General features: G+C 39.0%; 1 protein-coding gene across 2 annotated transcripts in view; it reads right to left on the reverse strand.

The window, feature by feature from the left end:
- RPS6KA6 (ribosomal protein S6 kinase A6) overlaps nucleotides 1-16,008 on the reverse strand; it is a gene marked incomplete at its 3' end in the record, with an annotated part of 166,101 nt that extends 150,093 nt beyond the window's left edge. The window contains exon 1 of one of the 2 annotated variants that reach the window (XM_082864243.1): nucleotides 15,859-16,008. In XM_082864243.1, coding sequence (XP_082720369.1) covers nucleotides 15,859-15,936 — 78 coding nt within the window. In that variant the 5' untranslated portion in view covers nucleotides 15,937-16,008. Of the gene's footprint in view, nucleotides 1-14,095; nucleotides 14,192-15,858 lie in introns of those variants that run through there. The other variant, XM_082864244.1, reaches the window with a different exon arrangement.
- Nucleotides 16,009-24,765: the final 8,757 nt, after the last annotated feature.

Raw genomic sequence — 24,765 nt, forward strand, 5'->3', positions numbered from 1 at the left:
ATATATATGTGTTAGCATACAGTATTTGTTTCTTCTCTTTCTGACTTACTTCACTCTGTATGACAGTCCCTAGGTCCATCCACCTCACTACAAATAACTCAATTTCGTTTCTTTTTATGGCTGAGTAATATTCCATTGTATATATGTGCCACATCTTCTTTATCCATTCATCTGTTGATGGACACTTAGGTTGCTTCCATGTCCTGGCTATTGTAAATAGAGCTGCAAGGAACATTGTGGTACATGACTCTTTTTGAATTATGATTTTCTCAGGGTATATGCCCAGTAGTGGGACTACTGGGTCATACAGTAGTTTTATTTTTAGTATTTTAAGGAACCTCCATACTGTTTTCCATAGTGGCTGTATCAATTTACATTCCCACAAACAGTTTAAGAGGATTCCCTTTTCTCCACACCCTCTCCAGCATTTACTGTTTGTAGATTTTGATGATGGCCATTCTGACCAGTGTGAGGTGATACCTCACTGTAGTTTTGATTTGCATTTCTCTAATCATTAGTGATGTTGAGCATCTTTTCATATGTTTGTTGGCCATCTATATGTCTTCTTTGGAGAAGTGTCTATTTGGGTATTCTACCATTTTTTGATTGAGTTGTTTGTTTTTTTGTTATTGAGCTGCATGAGCTGCTTGTATATTTTGGAGATTCAAAGCAATCCCTATCAAATTACCAATGGCATTTTTCACAGAACTAGAAAAAAAATTTACCATTTGTATGGAAACACAAAAGACCCTGAATAGCCAAAGCAATCTTGAGAAAGAAAAATGGAGCTGGAGGAATCAGGCTCCCTGACTTCAGACTATACTACAAACCTACAGTAATCAAGACAGCATGGTACCGGCACAAAAACAGAAATATAGATCAATGGAACAGGATAGAAAGCACAGAGATAAATCCACACACCTATGGTCCCCTTATCTATGACAAAGGAGGCAAAAATATATTGGGTTGGCCAAAAATTCCTTCAGTTTTAAAGTAAAAATAAAAGACACATTTTTTATTTTCACCAAGAACTTTATTGGACAACATATTCACCATTTTCTTCCACTACCTTCTTCCATTTTTCAGGCAATTTCGTAATTCCATCTTCCCAAAACTTTTTATTTTTTTGAGCAAAGAACTCTTCCAGGTGCCTTTTACAGTCTTCCAGGGAATTGAAATTTTTTCCATTAAGAGGATTTTGTAAAGACTGAAATAAATCTGAAGGTGCAATATCTGATGAATATGACAGATGAATCAGAACTTCCCAGCCAAGCTGTAACAGATTTTGCCTGGTCATCAAAGAAACATGCAGTCTTGCATTATTCTGATGGAAGATTATGCATTTTCTGTTGACTAATTCTGGACGCTTTTTGTCGGGTGCTGCTTTCAGTTGGTCTACTTGGGAGCAGCATTTGTTGGAATTAATGATTTGGTTTTCTGGAAGGAGCTCATATTAGAAGACTCCCTTCCAATCCCAACATATACACAACATCACCTTCTTTGGATGAAGACTGGCCTTTAGTGTGGTTGGTGGTGGTGCATTTCACTTGCCCCACAATCTCTTCCATTCCACATTATTGTACTGTATCCACTTTTCATGGCCCATCACAATTTGTTTTAAAAACAGAACGTTCTTGTTACATTTCAGTAGAGAATTGCATGCAGAAATACGGTCAAGAAGGTTTTTTTCGCTTCACATACATGGAACCCAAACATTAAAGTGATTCACATAACCAAGCTGGTGCAAATGATTTTCAGTGCTTGATTTGGATATTTTGAGTATATTGGATATCTCCCGCATGGCATAATGTTGATTGTTCTCAATTAATGTCTCGATTTGATCGCTATCAACTTCAACTGATCTACCAGACTGTGGAGCATCGTCCAGCAAGAAATCTCCAGCACAAAACTTCACAAACCAGTTTTGACATGTTTGATCAATCACAGCACAAATCTGTTTTTGCACTTCAGTTGCGCTTTTACCTTTCTTGAAATAATAAAGCATAATACACTGAAAACGTTGCTTTTTTCCTTTCATCTTCAATATTAAAATGGCTACACAAAAATTCACCTATTTTGATAAGATTTTTTTTACATGCATGCTATGACAGCTGTCACAATGCAATCTAACAAAAATGTTTTGAATGAAGTTAACGACAACTAAGCACTACTAGAGCCATCTTACAGAAAAAACTGAACGGAACTTTTGGCTAACCCAATATAATGGAGAAAAGACAGGCTCTTCATTAGGTGGTGCTGAGAAAACTGGACAGCTAAATGTAGAAGAATGAAATTAGAACACCCCCTAACACCATACACAAAAATAAACTCAAAACGTTCCTATTCCATTTTTTAAATTGTTTTGGGTTTGTTATTGTAGGTCTTTTTCTTCTCTTGTGTTTCTTTCCTAGAGAGGTTCCTTTAGCATTTGTTGTAAAGCTGGTTTGGTGGTGCTGAACTCTCTCAGCTTTTCTGTAAAGGTTTTCATTTCTCCATCAAATCTGAATGAGATCCTTGCTGCGTAGAGTAATCCTGGCTGTAGGTTTTTCTCCTTCATCACTTTAAATATGTCCTGCCACTCCCTTCTGGCTTGCAGAGTTTCTGCTGAAAGATCAGCTGTTAACCTTATTGGGATTCCCTTGTGTGTTATTTGTTGTTTTTCCCTTGCTGCTTTTAATATGTTTTCTTTGTATTTAATTTTTGACAGTTTGATTAATATGTGTCTTGGAATGTTTCTCCTTGGATTTATCCTGTATGGGACTCTCTGTGCTTCCTGGACTTGATTAACTATTTCCTTTCCCATATTAGGGAAGTTTTCAACTATAATCTCTTGAAATATTTTCTCAGTCCCTTTCTTTTTCTCTTCTTCTTCTGGAACCCCTATAATTCGAATGTTGGTACATTTAACATTGTCCCAGAGGTCTCTGAGACTGTCCTCAGTTCTTTTCATTCTTTTTTCTTTCTTCTGCTCTGCAGTAGTTATTTCCACTATTTTATTTTCCAGGTCACTTATCCATTCTTCTGCCTCAGTAATTCTGCTAATGATCCCTTCTAGAGTATTTTTAATTTCATTTATTGTGTTGTTCACCGTTCCTTGTTTCCTCTTTAGTTCTTCTAGGTCCTTGTTAAATGTTTCTTGCATTTTGTCTATTCTATTTCCAAGATTTTGGACCATCTTTACTATCATTATTCTGAATTATTTTTCAGGTAGACTGCCTATTTCCTCTTCATTTGTTAGGTCTGGTGGGTTTTTATCTTGCGTTTTCATCTGCTGTGTGTTTTTCTGTCTTCTCATTTTGCTTATCCTACCGTGTTTGGGGTCTCTGTTTTGCAGGCTGCAGGTTCATAGTTCCTGTTGTTTTTGGTGTCTGTCCCCAGTGGCTAAAGTTGGTTCAGTGGGTTGTGTAGGCTTCCTGGTGGAGGGGACTAGTGCCTGTGTTCTGGTGGATGAGGCTGGATCTTGTCTTTCTGGTGGGCAGGTCCACATCTACTGGTGTGTTTTGGGGTATCTGTGGCCTTATTATGATTTTAGGCAGCCTCTCTGCTAATGGGTGGGGTTGTGTTCCTGTCTTGCTAGTTGTTTGCTAGGGTGTCCAGCACTGTAGCTTTCTGGTCGTTGAGTGAAGCTGGGTGCTGGTGTTGATATGGAGATATCTGGGAGATTTTCACCATTTGATATTACGTGGAGCTGGGAGGTCTCTTGTGGACCAGTGTCCTGAAGTTGGCTCTCCCACCTCAGACGCACAGCACTGACTCCTGGCTGGAGCACCAAGAGCCTTTCATCCACACGGCTCAGAATAAAAGGGAGAAAAAGTAGAAAGAAAGAAAGAAAGAAAGAGGATAAAATAAAAGAAAATAAAGATAAAAGAAAATAAAGTTATTGAAATAAAAAATAAAAAAATAATTATTAAGAAAAAAAAATTTTTTAAAGTAAGGAAAAAAAAAACAGACGGACAGAACCCTAGGACAAATGATGAAAGCAAAGTTATACAGACAAAATCTCAAACACAAGCATACACATACACACTCACAGAAAGAGGAAAAGTGGAAAAAATAATAAATCTTGCTCTCAAAGTCCACCTCCTCAGTTTGGGATGTTTCGTTGTCTATTCAGGTATTCCACAGATGCAGGCTACATCATGTTGATTGTGGAGATTTAATCCACTGCTCCTGAGGTTGCTGGGAGATATTTCCCTTTCTTTCCTTTGTTCGCTCAGCTCCCGGGGCTCACCTTTGGATTTGGCCCCGCCTCTGCGTGTAGGTCGCCAGAGGGCATCTGTTCTTTGCTCAGACAGGACAGGGTTAAAGGAGCAGCTGATTCAGGGGCTCTGGCTCACTCAGGCCGGGGGGAGGGAGGGGCACATAATTCAAAAAGGGTCATGTACCAAAATGTTCATTGCAGCTCTATTTACAATAGCCAGGAGATGGAAGCAACCTAAGTGTCCATCATTGGATGACTGGATAAAGAAGATGTGGCACATATATAAAATGGAATATTCCTCAGCCATAAAAAGAGATGAAATTGAGTTATTTGTAGTGAGGTGGATGGACCTAGAGTCTGTCATACAGAGTGAAGTAAGTCAGAAAGAGAAAGACAAATACCGTATGCTAACACATATATATGGAATCTAAGAGAAAAAAAATGTCATGAAGAACCTAGGGGTAAGATGGGAATAAAGACACAGACCTACTAGAGAATGGACTTGAGGATATGGGGAGGGGGAAGGTAAGCTCTGACAAAGTGAGAGAGTGGCATGGACATATATACACTACCAAACATAAAATAGATAGCTAGTGGGAAGCAGCCACATAGCACAGGGAGATCAGCTCGGTGCTTTGTGACCAGCTAGAGGGGTGGGATAGGGAGGGTAGGAGGGAGGGCAACGCAAGAGGGAAGAGATATGGGAACATATGTATAACTGATTCACTTTGTTATAAAGCAGAAACTAACACACCATTGGAAAGCAATTATACTCCAAAAAAGATGTCAAAAAAACCTATAGATAACATCATAAAAAAATAAAATAAAATAAAGTCAAAATGGATTAAAGACCTAAATGTAAGGCCAGACACTGTAGAACTCTTAGAGGAAAATATAGGCATAACACTCTTTGACATAAATTGCAGCGAGATCTTTTTTGACCCTCCTCCTAGAGTAATGAAAACAATAACGAAAATAAACACATGGGACCTATTAAATTTAAAAGTTTTTGCACAGCAAAGGAAACCATAAATAATACAAAAAGCAACCCTAAAGATGGGAGAAAATATTTGCAAACAAAGCAACTGACAAAGGATTAATCTCTAAAATACCTGTGCTTTTGAATGTTAACTCACCTTTATCAAGACTCAATGTCACATCTTCCCTTTTTTCCTTCCACCTTACCACACACAGACTTCTATCCATAAATACTGTCTTACTTAGGTGTCTGTCGCATTCCTCTATCACACTGTAAGTTCCCTGAGGAAAGGATCATGTCTTATGACTCTTGTAACCCCAATATCTAGCATATTATCTATAATATAATTGATCCTGGAAAAATATTTGTGGAATGGAATGACTGAATTTGTAATCTGAAAGAATTAAATGTAAAAATAACTTCAGTAGTAAGTAGCTGCTATAGGTTTTCCTTAGTTTTTATTAATTTTCTTACTTGAAACATTTAAAAGCAACTTTGAAACTTAATTTCATGAAGTATTTCCAGTAGTCATTTTGCTTATCATTTCTGACTGAATTTTAAATTCTAACAGCCAACAGAAATTGAACTTCTTCAAAATCATTTTGAAAACACATAGCTTTGGTCATTCGTAAGATATTTTTCAGAAAAAAATGATAAATTCTTGATAATTCATATATTGCATGGGAGTTATTTCAAAGGTTCATATTTTTTTTCAGTAAGGTTCATAATCCTAAATTTTGTCAGCAGATAAGTACAAACTTAACTTTGCAAACCACATTTTAAAGCCAGTTGTCTAAACTGGGCCCCATAGGCTAATTTTTTTTTAATATTTTTAAAGGATTGTTTAAAACATATTCAATAGAGATTATAAAAGGCAAACAAACTCTAAAATATTTATCTGACTCTTAACAGAAAAAGTTTACCACTCCTTGGTCTAAACTATATAATTTTTTAGTAATTAGAAGCATTTACTTTTAAAAATGCACAAAAGAGTACCAAATTGGCCTAGCAAAGAAATAACAAACTAAAATTATCTACTCTATGGGATTATAATTGCTGCAGTACACACAAATATTGCTTCATCCAGATTATATTCATAATTTCATACCACTCCACCTGTATTTTCAATTTACTTTTACTCCAATGTCCCTTGTACCCTGTAAATTAAAAAAAAAAAAGGCCATCAGAATGGATTCTTATTTTCCATGCTTTTTGAAACCAATAACTTTATTGACAGAAACTTGTGATAATCACCTCCCTTAAGGCAGGAAGAAGAGTATGTTAGATTTTTAGAAGTTGTTAGCCCTAATAAGAGACTAATGAATATTTAGTTCACTTTTTGGAACTGGCATAATTCAGTCAAATCATTTTCAGTATTTCACTGGGTCATACTAAGTGTTACAAGGATTTAAAACAAATAGAGTCAAGTACACTGCTTTTTAAAAACAAAGAATCTAAAAATGTAAAAACTGAAATAATGATGATGACATTTCTGTTTCTCTCAAATTAAAAAGAAACAATGACTCTAAAGTTACTAAATTTATTCAATTGGGATGAGTCTTCAAAATAATACCCGAATTCAGGATCACTCTGTATCTTCAGAGACGTTGTTATTTCTAGAAAAAGAGTCATGCCATGGCCCTCTTAATAATCTCTCTGCAACACAGAGCCCAAAAGTTTAAATAAAAGGGCCTAAGTCAGTCCTATGTTATCTAGCCAAGCCCATGTTTCCCAGCCACTGCTTACATTATCTGTTAAAATTGGTCACATAAGCTATTATTTATCTTGCTACCCAGCTTCTGAATAATCTCATTATGAAAACAATGAGGATAAACCTAATTTCAAAATTTTACTACTACTACTACAATAGCCATTTATGTTCTCTGCCATATTTTAGCATACACCTCAGAAACTTGGAGGTGAAATATACAAGATCAAACACAACCATCACTAGCAACTTGAAGGGTAACTTGCTAACCCAGAAAACCAACATGTAGACTCTTCATTATTTCTATATCAATAACTAAGAGATCCAAATTCAAAGACAATTCATTAAGAAAATATATTTCCTTTCCCATGTAGCAAAAATGGCTGTAGAAGAGTACTAAATAAAAGCAAAAGGGACACATGCCCCCAAATAATAATCTTCCTCAACTGCCATAATCCACTGCCAGGAGTGGAGGTACATAAAGCAAAAATAAGACAAATAGAATTGCCATACATACTGAGGCTCCACTCTTGATAGCTGATTTGAATAGGAGGAAATCTATTAATATTTTTTAAAACTATCAATATTTTTAAAAAGCAAAGGAGTTGGAAGGAGTTATCAGTGAACCTGTGAGTAATTTCACAGGAGTATGGAATTAAGACATTAATACCCCAGAAAAATTAAAATTTTAAAAAGCTTTCTGTCAGCCTAAATGTGTTGGTCTTTGTGACATAATATACAGTCCTTTCAGACATTTCCTTGTGACTATGAAGAATGGATGGATATACAGTTAATTGGTTTTCAGTTATCACAGTAGAAACCCGGAGCAATAACCAAATGAATCCTATCTAGTAACTAACACAGTAACTTACACAGGTAGGCATTTAATGATCATTTGCTTAATTAATGCATGCAAAATAATATTTAGAACCAATTAAAACCAATCTAAGTATCATCATGCTTTTAAAAGGACTGGTAGTTGTGCAAATGATAGGTTACTATGAGTTGAGCTAAGCATATCAATATTATATATACATTAGAAGGTATCTGTGGAACATTTTAAAACTTTGGTCCAGTGACAGTAAAGCAGCTTCCCTGGTTACTGTTCAGGCAGGAATATGTTTACTCTGTGTGGTTGAAATCAGAGCTAATGACTTTAATGGTTCTAAATAGCTCCAAAATGTTCCCCATGCCAAGGCACTGGCCATCTGGCCAGTCTCATAGGAACTACAACATATGCTTTGGAAATTTTACTTTCAAAGGATACACATATTGTGTGTAGTACAGATGAATGCACATATATATATGACATGTGTACACACATAGCATTCTTTAGCAGTAATTCTTCTCACCGTAGTAACTTCTTAGAGATATGAGGTCCATGAAATTTCATTAAAATATAACCTTGGGGAATGTGAGATAAGTCTAAATTGTCCGTTGAGTTATTTATCTGGCTAAAAGAAGTACTTTGTCTAGGACACCTAAATCTTAGAGTTAAGACAAGAGTTGAAAACAATAAATTTATTATTCTTGTCAAATATTATACATAAAGAACATTTTATTTAATTCTCAAAATAATCAGAGATAAACACATTAATTTCCATTTTATATATGAGGAAACTGAAGACCTTTACTCTGCTTCTGCACTTTTCTCAGAAATCAGTTGAGCCTATTTGTGTATATCTGTTTCTGGGTTCCCTATTCTGTTCCACCGATCTATGTGTCTATTCTTCCAATACCACACTGCCTTAATTACTTGTTACTGCATTACCATCCCATATAGAGTGATTTCTTGCACTTTAGTCTTCTTTTTCAATATTGTTATAGATATTCTAGGTCCTGTACTTTTACATATGAAATTTAGAATAAACTTGTCTATGTCTACATAAAACCTTGTTGGATTTTATTGACCTTCATTTTGAGTAAAAATAGCTATTGAATCAGCAGCTCTGATTTACTGATCTGATATGGTTGTCAACAACTTGTCTGTATCTTCTCCTTATCTTCAATATCGTCCTTATAAGGGAGACAACAATGTATAGAGGAAAAAGCATGAATTTAAAACGATCTACGTTCAAATTCCAGCTGTGCCTTCCACTGATTTATATGTCTTTCTCATCTGTCTAAAAGATGAGATGTATCAAAAAGATACACCTTTTCTCACCAAACTGTTTTGAAGAGTGAATAAAACTGAAAAGATAATACATGCTCAATAAATGTCATTTATTTCTCCCTTAAGTTAAGCGATACATTTAAGATGGAATGGAGTCCAATGTCTTTTTTGGGTAAAAAAATTTACACTGGGTGTTAAAATTACTATTTCCTCTTAAAGTCTGTCCCCAACCACTTTATAGGAGAGAGAGACAGGTCCTATAGTAAGAATAATTATTTGCCGCCTTTGAAATTTTTGTTAGAGATGTGATAGGATATTTTATTCACAACGGAGTCACTATCCCCTTACTTAGCTAGAAATAAGGTATGCAGATTATTTAGCTTCCAAATTATAAGGCTAAACTGTATCAAAAATCAGCTGGGACACTATATTTTTTTTCTCTTATGGAAAAGCAAATTCCTCAAAACTACACAGCAAGAGCATACAAGACAGTTCAAATACTTCCTTTGCCCCAGTCATATCTTAGAACAACAACAGAATAAAACATACAGAAAATCATTACAATTCACAGAAAATTTATTTTAGAGCTAATTGCTAGCTTAGGAACTGATATGCGTTTTTCCTGTTGAATAATGAGAACTATATGACTATTTCTCTTTTTACTTTGGCCTAGAGCTATGGTTCTTTATCCTTGGCTGTACATCATAATCATCTGGGAAATGATGCCTAGGCACCCACCAGATATTTAAATATGAATCTCTGTGTTAGGCACTAGCATGGAAAAAAATTTTTTTTAATTCCCAGGTATATCTGATCTATAGTCAGAACTGAGAACTACCAGCCCAAGGAAATTCAAGGCCAAATTTGCAATTCAACTATATTTTAAATGTGTAGCAAACCTCTAGAACCTGCTTACCTGTGTTCTAGTTCGCCCTCCAACTCCATCCTCCATCCTTTCCATATACCTTCTACTTTATGTTTTCCTGTATCCTGAATATCAAAATGATTTTATTGGATTTTATTTCCTATAAACCATCTCAAATACTTGATGAAATGAAGCAAGGAATAAGCAAAACACACTCTCCCTCTCAATCTCTTTCTCTCTCTCTCTCTCTCTCTCTCTCTCTCTCACACACACACACACACACACACACACACACACACACACACACACACAGCAGGACCTACTTCAAATGTACAGATATAAGTTAAAATCCAGCAGCAAAATCAGTTACATAGAATGCCTCCAGGGCAATTCAGAAAACATCTCTATTATCTACAAAAGCCAGTTTAAGCTTAGCTCTAAATCTCTCTCCCATTCAACTCCCTTCCCACCTAAAAACAAACAAAATAAAACAATATAGACAAAGAAAAAAAACTACTATCATCAAGAACAGTAAATAATCTTTAGAAATACCATAAATGTGTAAATATTATACTGCAAATTCTGCCAAAGTACTAAAATGTAAGACTTCAAGATTCGAAGTACTTACCAGATCCTGAGAACTGCTGCTAAAGATAATGACAGCATCCACCAAGAGAGAAATAACAAGAAGGGAAAAAATCTTATACTTCCCTCTCAAAATTATACATGAGAGAGACTGAGAGGGGTGGTACTGAAACAACAATATGGCCTGAGAAAGCAACGGCACCAAGTCAGGCCTTATTTTGGAATGGTGAGGTAATGATTACCTCTCGATGAAATAATCAAGGTAGGGAAATATAGAGGTCCTGCCCTGAAGGAACTGACCTGAATATTTCCAGACCAGGCTGGTTCAAAGGAAGATAGTCTTGGAGAAACTGGGAAGGCACCAGTGGTGGTGAAGTGTCAGGGCCCTGTTGGCCACTCCCCACTTTCCAGTCCAAATAAACCTGGTGAAAGTATATAAGAAATACAGATGTCCCTGTTCTCTTTTCCACATTCTAGAAAGAAGCACCAGTCACTATTTTCAGCACAGCCCTCTGCACTGGGGGCTGCTATTTAAGATGAATATTGATAAAGCAAAAATTACAGGCCTGAGCACCATTTTAAAAGCACTGAAAAACTTTTTAGCTAGTAGTAAGTGCATTCACCATTAGTAGTAAAGATTTTAAACATGCCAAGCATAACCAGAAATCTTTAGAGTGGCTTGCTCTTGTTCAAGACACTATGGTGGTGGGGGGGGTCATTTTAGCTTTCTATCTCCCTATGCTGCAAATATCTATTTATATTTGTCCAGTGGCTAGCATAGACCCTTTTATTGGCAGACAAGCATTAAATATCTGTTATATTGAATTAAGTCCTACCACAACACTCCTAATTTCTCTTACTCCCCAACATCTAATCAGTTGCCAAACTATTTTAAGTCTGCAAGGTATCTCCCATCAGTCTTCACCTTTTACCCCTTCTGTCCTAGTTTAAAAATCTCATTACTACTTCCACTGATTAATATTCCCTACCCTCAGTCTCTCCCCAACTCCAATCTATCCTATACACTGCCATCCATTATCGCCAGCATAGGTCTGGTCATGTCATTCATGAACTCAAAAATCTTCAGTAGCTCCCATTTACAGAACAACACTGAAAACCCTTAAACTAGCTTTAAAAGCCCCATACAATCTGGGCCTTGCCTACCTTTAGATGAATACCTCATCTCACACTATATCCGCATTCTCACATCACAGACATATCCTAGCAATATCAGATTCCTCCTTCCTCTAAGAACACCTCCATGCCTTTGTTTATATTGTCCCCATCCACCAGAAATATGTTCCTTTAATCTGTCTGTGAAAATATAATCCACTCTCCAACGCCCTGCTCGAATTCCACCTGTTTCACAAGGCCTTACTAGATCCATCCCTAAACCACCACCATAACCACCCCATTGTTGATGGTCTTGTGATCCGTATAATAGCAGTTTCTGTGTATGTCTATCTAGCCCACGTGAATGTAAACCCATGGGGCTGGGATGGGATTCAGGATGTTATATCTTTAGACACTTCACATTACAATGCTATGTACTGCACTGCCTTGTACCAAATAAACACTTCATGAATTGAACCAATTCCTACCATGACAAAAGTTTAGAATAGGAAAAAATAAATGTCAGTGAAACACCTCACTGGCCAGTTATAACAAATTAAATTATTTTTCTCTCTTTATCCCCCAAAGTAGTCCTAAATATGACTTCATATTTCATCCTTAATCATCCTGTGATTACAAATGTGATCACCATACTTAAATGAAATAATCAGATCTACGAAGGAGGTCTTAAGAAAAACTGCTCATAAAAGGGAAAGCTGGAGCTATGACCATGGCTATCTAAATCCTAAGATTTTAACATAGTTGACAATAATTCAGAGTTTAGGGGCAGAGCAAGGGGCATGATGATGACTGTGGGGAAAGAGAAGGAACTGGAGGCCTACTATGTGCAAAGCACCTTGCCAAGTGAATTAAACACAGTACAGTATTCAGTTTTTACATAACAACTCTTGAAGATGGTTCTTCTCCCATTTACAGATGAAGAAATTGAGGCTCAGAGAGGTTAGGTAACTTGCATTGGGCCACATAGCTAGTATACGTTGGAGGTGAGATTGGAACCCAGATTAAACTGGCCTCCAAAGCCCATATTCTTTCCCCTATTACTACAGGGTCTCATGAAGTTAATTAAAACTAGCAGTTTTTCCCAATCTGACATATATTTGACATCCTAGTTAAATTTTTAGAGTCTGTGGCTTTAGCTCCAAACTGTTTTTAGCAGTGAACTGTATTATTTTCAAAGCTAACTTCCTTAAACAAAAGCAGTATTGCTAAAGAAATAAGTACCAATTAAAATTTAATATAATATGATGATATGATATAATATACAATTTGAAAACTCTATAGTAAACTCCATCAGGAACCAAGCACTCCCTCACCAAAACACAAAACGCACAAACCATGTACATGGCACTACCTCATGAAAAGTCCACTTTACTAAAACAGGCTATTCTTAATGACCCTTGTCCAGGAATGACCAATACCTATCACACCTCCTAATTCTTGCTTGAAACCTCTGAAACATTTTCCCACAGGACAATTTTACAAACAGTGATTAGGCTCTTCATCATTATACCTCTTCCCTGATCCTGACAGAATCCAGGCAACAGGTAAAATATGGCTGCCTGAGGGTTGATACCCTTTGAAGTCCTTATTCCCAGTAGACCTAATTGAGACAGTCCCTGTAAGAGTTCTCACAACCAAAGCTTCTTGCTTATCCTACTTCCCCTCTCCCAAGAACCCTCTTCTCAGGAGTCAATAGAACCCATATTTCCATTTTTCAGGCCCATTCTCCACCTCTCACTGGAGCCAACCTAATTCTTGTTTGAAACCTCTGACACATTTTCCCATAGGACAATTTTACAAACAATGATTAGACTCTTCATCACTATACCTCACTATTGTGCACTGGTCTAAAAATGTAACTATCCTTAATAATTTTTTCCTGTGAAAAAATATGTTGAGTCTAAACAACCAACTCTCACACTTCTGAATGATAATTCAAAGGTTAACAGCTGCCCATGAAACAAGACAGGTAAAAGATGTTGAAAAACACTCCACAATATATAATAGTGTATATAATCTTTAATTTTACCAAGATTTAACACACACAGAAATAGACATTAAAGTTTCCTTTGACATTAAAGTTAACAGATTCTTACTTACATTTTCTTTAAGGACTCCAACACATTTTCAAAAAATATATTCTACAATGAAAGCACCCTTAGTCCTAAAAACTATCACGATTGAGGGCTGCAAAGCTCATGCTCAAGGTTAACATTTCTAAAGCCAACATCAACAAACATGTAATTAAAATAAATATAAATTCTGGGAAGTAAAATTGTTTCCTTCTTATCAAAAGAATACCATTATAAACAAACATCAATAACAACAACAACAACAACAACAACAACAACAAAACCCTCTTCTAAGTACTAAGCAGGTCTAAGCAGATTCAGATGTAGCATTTAGTTTTCACCAAGAATATTTTTAATTAAGTCACTTGCAGGGTTAAATCTAACCAATCATAACTGTTTTAGACAAAGAAGGCAGAAATACTATCTTTACCACATTACCTTCACCTTTCGTTTTACTTCATAGGGATTAACAATTTCCACTCCAGTATTTTTCCAAATTGCTGAGGTAGAGAGACCCATTGTTAAATCTCTATAATACCTAAAACATACTGCAAACAATAAAAAAAACCATATGCAGTAATTACAATTTAAAACATTTCTACATTCAAAGTTAACAAAAATAATGAGTAGGCATGCGAAAGCTCCCCCCCCATCCCAACCTTATATCCAAGCATTTAACTGTTTTTATAAACCAGATGCCTGGAACTACAAGTCAATAGATTACATACATAAATAAAACAAAATTCCTCTCCCCTTGAATAGTCTTCTAGAAAATTCTTGCAACTATGAAACATTCCAAGAAGAAATAAACCCCTCTTCATTTATCCCATTCTTAAGAGATGTAGAATATTAAAATGTACTTAGGAATTCCTTATTGTACTAGTAAAATTTTTCCTATAAGTAGAGAGGGTTCAACTTTAGACTCCTTCCATGTTTCCACTACATTTCTTGTTAAATGTTATTCTGGCATGTAACTTTAACCCCAGTTCACTTGGAAATTTGAAAAGAAAAAAGAACAAGTTAGACAGCAGTCCAATGTGTATTTTTAAGGATGAAGCAAGTACTTCAAGACAAATTTGCACCTAGAGATGTGGAGGCTTGCAATTCCTACCTCAAAATATCCTACTGTGAATCAATTTGGCATTCAGTATTTTTAGGTCTGTGATTGTGATGGTCTCTACTGTACTACTAGGCTGTCAATGATTAGGTTATCAGAAAAATATCTGACTTTCTATCCACAAAGTCTCGTTTTTATGTTTAAATGTCTCTTGCTTTAATAACAAGAACAACAAACAACAAAGCAGCAGTAATAAAAACAAAGTACCTGTGCACATCTAAGTTCTCACTGTACAGCTGACCAAAGCCCAACCAGAACAGTTTCAAAGTAAGAAGAACGGAAGAGAGGCGAACCAAAATACTTCGGTTGAACCTCGCTGTCTTACCAAAGATTGGTCTCATAAGGGCTGGGGTTTACTTTGCGTGTTCTTTTACTGACCAACGGGGCGGGGACAACAGTTGGGCAAGGGAGAAGGGGCGGGAGGAAGAGGGCAGTAGAATTCAGGGGACCGCAAAGGAGGCTGCAGAACATCACCTGAATGTAGATAAAGAAACCTCGCCTCCAGTTAATCTCCACTTAAGTTGTTACAAAGAACCACAATAAGCCACAAAGAAATGAGAAAAGTAAGGAGCACTCATCCCTATGTGCATATCTCCCCAGAGTTTGTCACTCTGCTGTGTTTCTGTTGCGCTGGGTTCCTAAGGCGCCCGGGGTTCAATAGAGAGCTGCAGCCAGCAGCTGTCCCCCAAAATGTTCCCAACTAGCAAACTTGGCGCAGCGTAGGAAGAGGGACACGCGGAGCCAGGCGCGGCACCTGGCGCCTCCCCCAGTTCCACTTCAGGTCGCAAAGTGAAGAAACTTAGTCACAACTCTGGCGTGGCCCGCGAGGCAGTCACTCCGCCCGAGGCCGAGCCCGGGCCCGGGCTGCACTCACTCCCAACTCGAGAGCCCGCCGCCCAGTCCCCGCCGGCTCCCAGGCGAAAGCTCGGTTTGGGCAGAGCGTGCTCCGCCGCCCCGCAGCCTCAAGGAGGCTGGCCTGGGCACTTCGCTTCCCAGCCCCACGCCCCTTCTCTCTCGGGCCCCCGGCAATGGTCCTGAGAGAAGGAGGGTGGCAGCTCCAGCCCCTCTTGACCACCGCACTAACCTCGCAGCTGCTTGCGCTGCCGCCGAACAGCTCCATTTCTCGGTCCCAGAGCTCGTCTTGAGGAGCGAATGGTAGCATCGCCCCTTCAGGAGCACTCGAACAGGAGCTGCCAACCGCCCGCGCGGCCGCGCATCCCGTCTTTGGAGCTTGCCTGCCACTGCCGCCGCCGCTGCCGCCGCCGGGATCCCCAGCCTTGCCTTCTGCGACAGCTGCCCTCGCCGTGGGGTCCCTCAGAGACTCGGAGCGAGGGGTCGCCGCCGCCGCAGGCTGCTGCTCCCCATAGAGAAGACAACTCTGTGCTGCCTCTCCAAGAGCTGCCGCTTGGCTCGTGCTCACCACTGCCGCCGCTGCAGCCTCCGCGACAGTCGCTCAGCGGTGACTCCCCCCGCGGCCACCCCGCTTCCTCGGGCCCCCTCCCAGCTCCCAGTTCTGTCAATATGGCGGCAGCGGCGGCTTTACCTGTGCGGCGCCTGGAACCCCCCACCGCGGCGGCACAGCAGCGTCACCCGAACGTCAATGGAGATTCCCCAGCCTGGGGTGAAGGGGGGGAGTGGGAAAGAGGGGGTGGGTGGGTGTGGGAGACGGCGTGGTGGGGGGTGGGAAAGAGGGGAGGGGGGCGTGCTGGGCGGGGGAGGCGGGAGAGGAGTAGTAAAATCCTCTGCTAGCTCCTCGGTAAACCTGCCCTCTCCACGGAGCATGCGCGGCGCTGTTCACACATGCTCAGCAGGCCCTCTCAAGTCTACCGAGCAGTCTTGCCGGCGGGAGGATTCCCAAAAAGGTTGGGGGAACCGGGGACCCTCCTGAGCGTTGGAGGGGTCAGTGTCAGGGGAGGACTCCAGGAATATCTGCTTGCCGGGCTCGCAAAAGCAGGCGCCCTATACACCCAACCACGCCCGTTTTGGTACTTAGTGACAAATACTAGGGCGGGGGTTTTAATCCATTTTACATTATCCTCCTAGAAGCTGGTGACAGGAATAAAATCCTTTTAAAATAAATCAATACACCTGCGCTCCCTAACTCCCGGCCCCCCGCTTGTTCCGCTCACGGTGTTGGTGTTTACGCTGGTTGTCTTCATATTATTGATGACACACAATGTTTCCAGTATTCACATACACCACCACTTATTGGACTCTACTTGTGGCAGTAAAGGCAGAATGTATGAAGCTAACCTCACCTCCACCCTGCTCTGAGTATATTGGACCTATAGTGACAGTAATTATCATTTTTCTCTCTTCTCCAAATCAAACATTTACTGCTTTGCTACTCTAAGCCACACGCTGTACTAGGCGCTAGCAATTTAACTGAGATAAAGGACAGCCTCATACACGGGAGATGATCAAGATCCTGCTCATGGAAATACTTCAGAACTTAAAGTTAAAAAGTTATTCCATATTTAACACTTAAAAGAACTTAAAAAGCAACTGTAACAGCGACTAAGCCAGCTCAGTATCTTGGAGAGGTTTCTAATGGTAGACATAAAGCACCCCCTCCCACCTACTACACCTAGGGCTGTGGTGCTGTGCTCGCGGAAAACGTTGAACTGTGCCCTCTATTTATTTCACCATCTAGTGTCCAGCGTTAGCAAAGTAAAGTGGACCACAGAGATTGTCCCTGAATCGCAAACAAAGATCACTAGTAGGTCACTCCCACCTACTCTGCTTAAAATTCCAGGGAGAAAGTGAGCTTTATGAATATGATTCTGTGAAAATGAAAGTTTTGAAAGTAGTGGGGGCATGGGGCTATAAACAGTGAAAATATGTGAGTGTGTGCGCACACGCACATAAACTCCCCTTTGGCTGAACTGACAACGGTCTTAGGCCAATGCTTCTGAGATTTGGATATCATCTTTTCTTGCCTACTCAAAGGCTTTGTTCTACAATCCCCCACCCGCCCCTTTCACAACATCTATTTTCCTCCCTTTACTGGACATTTCCCAACAACAAAAAACATGCTGTTACTGACTTCAACTTGCTGGACCACTCATTAGCATTTGATGCAGTTCATGACTCTTTAAACATTTTCTTCACTTGGCCCCCAGAACAAAACATTGTTCATTTTCCTGCTCCATCATTGGCCATTTCTTCTCAGTGTCCTTTGCCAGATCATCCTTCGCCTTCCTAATCTCTAAAAGTTGGAACTTCAGGGCTTAGTCCTTGACCTCTACCTTCCCCAACATTCTAGGCATTTCCATATCCCATCCTGTTCCATGGCTTTAAATCCCATCTGTATGCTGAGGACTCTCAAATTTTACCTCCAACCATAAACTCTTTCTTGAAATCAAGACTTGTACATGCAACTGCCTATTCTGTTTGGATACCTGGTAGGGATCTCAAACAACCCATTCAAACTGAATTCTTGATTCGACCCTAACCAACCAGCTCCTCACCTAGTCTTCTTCAGAATAATTAATGACCTCCACCATCCACTAGTTTTTTGCTCAAATGTCACCTCAGAGTCTTTCTATGACCATCCATTTTAAAACACCATCCCATAACTATCTAACCTCACCCTGCTTTTTCTTCATAACACCAATCAACATGTGGTATATTATTTATTTATGTATTTATTCCCTCCAGCACCTAGCACAATAATTGGAACATAATGAGGCTTAGTAAATATTTTCTGAATGAATGAATTTGTCCTTTGCTCTTGTTTTATGCATTTGATAAATACACCACATCAACTATATTAAGGAGCTTCCTCACTATGAATGTATTACTCTGCTTCTATATACAATTTAACCTTCATATATGTTCATTCATTCAACACTCCCCTTAGCATATAAACATATATATGTCTCTCTTATTAAAAAATTAATGAAAATCCCTTCCTCAACTCAATGATTTTAATAGACTCCCATTTTTCAAATCTTCCATCAGTTAACAAGTCTTTTTTCTTCTATCTCAAATATTTTTTCAATGTCTGCTCTATCCCACTGCCATTGACTCAGTCCACCTTGTAAAATATTTACTTGAACCAATGATAACAATGATTCCTCTTAACTGATCTCTCTGACTCTAAATTTATACTGTCCCCAATCCATCCTCCTCACTTGGCAGCCCATTGATCAAAATTCTCCAATGTTTCTTCTATCATCTCCAGTAAAATATCCAAACTCCTTAGCTCTAAATGCAAATGTTTAAATGTTTTCCCCATCTGGTCTCTGACTATCTTCCTAGCTTCATCTACCAGTTCATATTCCAGTCAAATTTATGCATATGTTATTGTCTCCTCCCTATCTTAGTATTCCTAGACAACTTTCTCTTAATAGCAGTCAACATTAACTACTACTTACTGAGAGCTGACTATGCTCCAGACATATGCTCTTCATGAATTCATTTAGCCCGCATAACAACTTGTGAAAATTTATATTATCTATATTTTACAGACGAGGAACCTGAGCCTAAGGTTCAGTGATTTCCCCAAGACCTCACAGATATTAAATGAAAAATCTAGAATTAAAACCAGGTCTACCTGGTGTCAAACCTTCTACCCCACTCTGGTGCTCTGTGAAACCTCTCTGAGCTTAACTTCCCCTCTTCATTCCATCCTTCCACTCATCCCAGGGATAAATTAGTCACCCATTCCTCTGTACTTCCATAATATCTTTTCCATATACTAATTTTAGCACTTCTTTATCTTTCTTTACCAGAGAACTTTGAGCTGTTTTATGTTACTGTATTAACATATTGAGCTCTGCATTCACAGCATATGGCTGGTGCTCAATAAATATGTTGGATGGACAAACAACACGTCTCTACTTTAGCCAGACACTGTATTAAAGCTGTGATCTGATATAAAAATGTATGACAGTACTTAACTCTGCAAAGTTTAATGCCTATTTGTTCTGTGTTGACTCCCTGTATAAAAGATGTATTGTCTGATTTTAAGTTATTAGTAACCAGGGACTATTAGATCTAATTTCTACTAGCCGAGAAGACCCTTGAATTGTTGGTGAAAAATATGATGACTTTACTTAAGCACAAAGGCATATACTAAGGAAGACTGGAACTTCTAAATCTTCTACAAAGTACATGAAGAGTGGAAATTCTAAATCTTCTACAAAGTACACAAAGCAGAGTTTGTTGCTTTCCCTTCAGTCTTCAGGACATTTTTGCCTCAAAATTTCTATATGCCTATGTATCTCTGGATTTCCAATTATTGTAGCATAGCATTAAAAGTTTACAAAATATTTGGCAATATTTTGGTGGTTCTGTAACTGGGATGTACTATAACTAGTTTCTAAATAATATATTGTTCAAAATAACTATACTCCAATATAAAATACATTTAAAAATTAAGAAAATAATGCTCAGCTACAAAAACTAAAAAAAAAAAAAAAGATAAGATGGACTCTACCATCATTAGAGCATGCTTTCTGAGTATTTCCAGGACTAGGGAAAGGGTACACAAACCTCCACACTGACTTCTTTGGCCTGTGACAAATGGCACACACTGGATGATCAGGGTCAGGTGTGAAAGTGGGTGATCATGCAATTTAGCTGAAAAAAGTTAACTGACCCATATGGAGATAAAACACAACCCATCTTGGCTTCACTAAGGGGGTGTGAAATATGAACCAAGGACCGTTGATCAGAAGATCACATAACACCCACAGATCCTACATTGTGGTTCTGATTCCAAAACTGTGACATATACAAAGTAATGCATATTTAGGGTATAATTATAGAAAGAGCCACACAATCTCTCAGTAATCTCTGCTTAGTTCCCCGAAGTTTATAATCCATAGCTGGAAAGTGATGAGCCAACACAGAGCATAAAAGCACTATTAGAAAGATATTCAAATATTTTATTTTGGAGATACTCTGATTGAAAAATATAAAAATGGGATCTATGTAGAGAAACAGGAAACGTTTGTTTTAGCAAATACTTATATTTAAATCATTCCTTAGGATTGTCAGATAACTTTTGTTCTCTAAAAATACTAAGTAACTTCGGTCCCTCTACAAATCAACTTCAAAAGGGGGAGCAAGTCACACATACTTGTGAAATATGTTTCATTATTGCATTTTTGTTGAGATGAATGAGATTAAACAGTAAATAGATGATAGATATGACCATAGTTTAGTAGTTATTCCTCTTTGGACAGTAAAGTTTATAGTACACAGAGAGTAAAATCACTTAATAATACTAGAGAGGGGGAAGAGTATTAACCATTGTTTGTAGTCTAACTCCTAAGATTTTTATGAAAGATACTTACATTTTACCATTTAGCTAGAACTCCAACTCATTTCATTTTAACAATGGCACAGGTTACAAAGGAGTTCTTCTGTATTATGTACAAGCAAAATATCAAAAAGTAAAATTTTATTTTCTTTTTATTTCTAAATACCTTTAAATCCAGCCAACATATTTGGTTATAATGACATTTTCTGGAAAAAAAAAAAACAACTGATCTTAATAGTGGGTTTGCCAAAATGTTAGAATGATGGATCTACTAAACAGGAAATGAATTCCGAGGATGACATACATAAATGTAATAACCAGCCATAGTTGACAAAACAGATACATTTTTATAAGCCCAAGCAATAGCACCAGATTTGAAGGTAATCTGGCTGCCCACATCCTTCACAGCATTATTAACTAAGGTAGAGCCAATTAATTTGACTGGTTATATAATGTTTCTTCCCTAGCTCACAATTTTTCAATTGGGTCCCTTGCAAATCTTAGAATTTTTTTGAGGAGAGTTCTTTCTGAGATAAAAGTGGACCATTCTTTGATTAAGGATATGAGAGTAATCATGTTACCCTGCTAAGACTTAAAACATAACTCATAAATCTGTAAAGCAATAAAAAATGTAAATTTGTGCATCCACCAATTTACCTAGTGTCAGACTGTCTTTTGCATATAATTTTCAAGACTCTTGTCACCTACAATAAAACATGTGATTAGAGTTCCCATGACTGAGGTAATGATAAAAGATTTCCCTGGGCCCATCCATACATGTTCACTAGGTTCCCCTGGTATTTAAAGTTTCTAAATAGGAATTATATTAAACTGAACCAGATAATTTCAGACTTATGGTCATGGTCTTATTAACATTGTACTCTAAGTCGTTGGTAAGATTCGTGCACATCAGAATCACCTGCAGGGCTCTGTCAAAACACAGGTTGCTGAGCCCCAGTATTTCTGATTCATTAAATCTGGACTGGGGACTGACTGTTTGCATTCCTACCAAGTTCCCAGGTAATACTGATGCTGCTGGTCTTAGAGTCAAACTTTGAGAACCACTGTTTTAAGTTAGAATAAGCCAAAGTAAGAGACAGATATTTTAGAGAGTAATTTTGTTCAAAAAGCCTATATGATTCATTCAAATTTCAGATTTTTAAACTCATATAAAAAATTATAGGTATTGGACAGTAAATGCGAATTTAAACTGCAAAAAAAAAATCTACAAAGGAAATCTTATAAAAGGTACAAACTCCACTGAAGCCCTTTAAGACCTCATTATATAAAAACAGTTGGCAAGCTAACAACTTATTATTAGTATATACAGTTGAAGGTAATAAAAGTGCCTTTTTTGTGATGCCCTATATTAGGAGTTCAACTGGGAAAATAGGCAAATTTGGGGGTGGCTACAGAAGAAAAAGATATATATATATATATTCAGATTCAGATTGGGCACAGACCGGGACAGGTGACAAAGCTTCTAGGTTACTTATCGTCAACAAGTCAGAGATAAGCAAGTTGAAATTAGGAAGATACATAGACATTGATATGGGCAGAGGGTTCTTGTCCAGGGGATCAGGACAACTTCAGGTAAACGTAATGTAGTACCCTGGATAGCTCCCTGGAGGAGAATTTGCTTTGATTTAAGTCTAGCCTCACCAAAGACTTTTTATTTTCTATTTAGAACCTCACACTTTGTTAGAATTATGAATGTTCAAGGAGCTCACACATTTATGAAAGGGGACCCCGTGGATACTAGGGGGCAGAGGATTATTTTAATTTCCCAAGTAACATTCAGAACCCGTATCAGAGACATCTAGAATCCCAAGTAGGCCTATGTCAGGGTCCTGACATATTTAGACAAAACAAGACATTTAAAACCAATAATTGGAGACAGGAGAAGATGGCGGAAGAGTAGGATGCGGAGATCACCTTCCTCCCCACAGATACATCAGAAATACATCTACACGTGGAACTGCTCCTATAGAACACACACTGAATGCTGGCATAAGACCTCAGACCTCCCAAAAGGCAAGAAACTCCCCAACGTACCTGGGTAGGGCAAAAGAAAAAACAGAGACAAAAGAATAGGGAAGGGACCTGCACCAGTGGGAGGGAGCTGTGAAGGAGGAAAGGTTTCCAGACACCAGAAGCCCCTTCACGGATGGAGACTGCGGGTGGCAGAGGGGGGAAGTTTCGGAACCATGGAGGAGAGCACAGCAACAGGGGTGCGGAGGGCAAAGCAGAGAGATTCCAGCACAGAGAATTGGTGCCGACCGGCACTCACCAGCCCGAGAGGCTTGTCTGCTCACCCGCTGGGACGGGCGGGGTCTGGGAGCTGAGGCTCGGGCTTCCGAGCTTAGATCCCAGGGAGAGGACTGGGGTTGGCGGTGTGAACACAGCCTGAAGGGGTTAGTGCACCATGGCTAGCTGGGAAGGAGCCCAGGAAAAATCTGGAGCTGCCGAAGAGACAAGAGACTTTTTCTTGCCTCTTTGTTTCCTGGTGCGTGAGGAGAGGTGATTAAGAACGCTGCTTAAAGGAACTCCAGAGACGGGCGTGAGCCGCAGCTACCAGCGCGGACCCCACAGACGGGCATGAGACGCTAAGGCTGCTGCTGCCGCCACCAAGAAGGCTGTGTGTGAGCACAGGTCACTATCCCCACCGCCCCTCCCGGGAGCCCGTGCAGCCTGCCACTGCCAGGGTCCCGAGATCCAGGGACAACTTCCCCGGGAGAACGCACGGGACGCCACAGGCTGGTGCAACGTCACGCTGGCCTCTGCCGCCGCAGGATCGTCCTGCATCCGTACCCCTCGCTCCCCCAGGCCTGAGTGAGACAGAGCCCCTGAATCGCGGCTCCTTTAACCCCGTCCTGTCTGAGCAAAGAACAGATGCCCTCAGGCGACCTAAACGCAGAGGCGGGGCCAAATCCAAAGGTGAACCGCAAGAGCTGTGTGAACAAACAAGAGAAAGGGAAATCTCTCCCAGCAGCCTCAGAAGCACCGGATTAAATCTTCACAATCAACTTGATGTAGCCTGCATCTGTGGAATACCTGAATAGACAAGGAATCATCCCAAATTGAGGAGGTGGACTTTGAGAGCAAGATAGATTATTTTTTCCCCTTTTCCTCTTCTTGTGAGTGTGTATGTGTATGCTACTGTGTGAGATTTTGTCTATATAGCATTGCTTTCACCATTTGTCCTAGGGATCCGTACGTCCGTATTTTTCTTTGTTTTTTACTTTTTAATTTTTTTTTCTTTTTGACCCACCTCCTAGAGAAATGGAAATAAAAACAAAAATAAACAAATGGGACCTAATGAAACTTAAAAGCTTTTGCACAGCAAAGGAAACCATAAACAAGACCAAAAGACAATCCTCAGAATGGGAGAAAATATTTGCAAATGAAGCAACTGACAAAGGATTAATCTCCAAAATTTACAAGCAGCTCATTCAGCTCAATAACCAAAAAACAAACAACCCAATCCAAAAATGGGCAGAAGACCTAAATAGACATTTCTCCAAAAAAGATATACAGATTGCTAACAAACACATGAAAGAATGCTCAACATCATTAATCATTAGAGAAATGCAAATCAAAACTAAAATGAGATATCATCTCACACCAGTCAGAATGGCCATCATCAAAAAATCTAGAAGCAATAAATGCTGGAGAGGGTGTGGAGAAAAGGGAACACTCTTGCACTGCTGGTGGGAATGT

Source organism: Leucopleurus acutus, assembly GCF_964270905.1.
Source record: "Leucopleurus acutus genome assembly, chromosome: X".
Classification (NCBI taxonomy): Eukaryota; Metazoa; Chordata; class Mammalia; order Artiodactyla; family Delphinidae; genus Leucopleurus; species Leucopleurus acutus.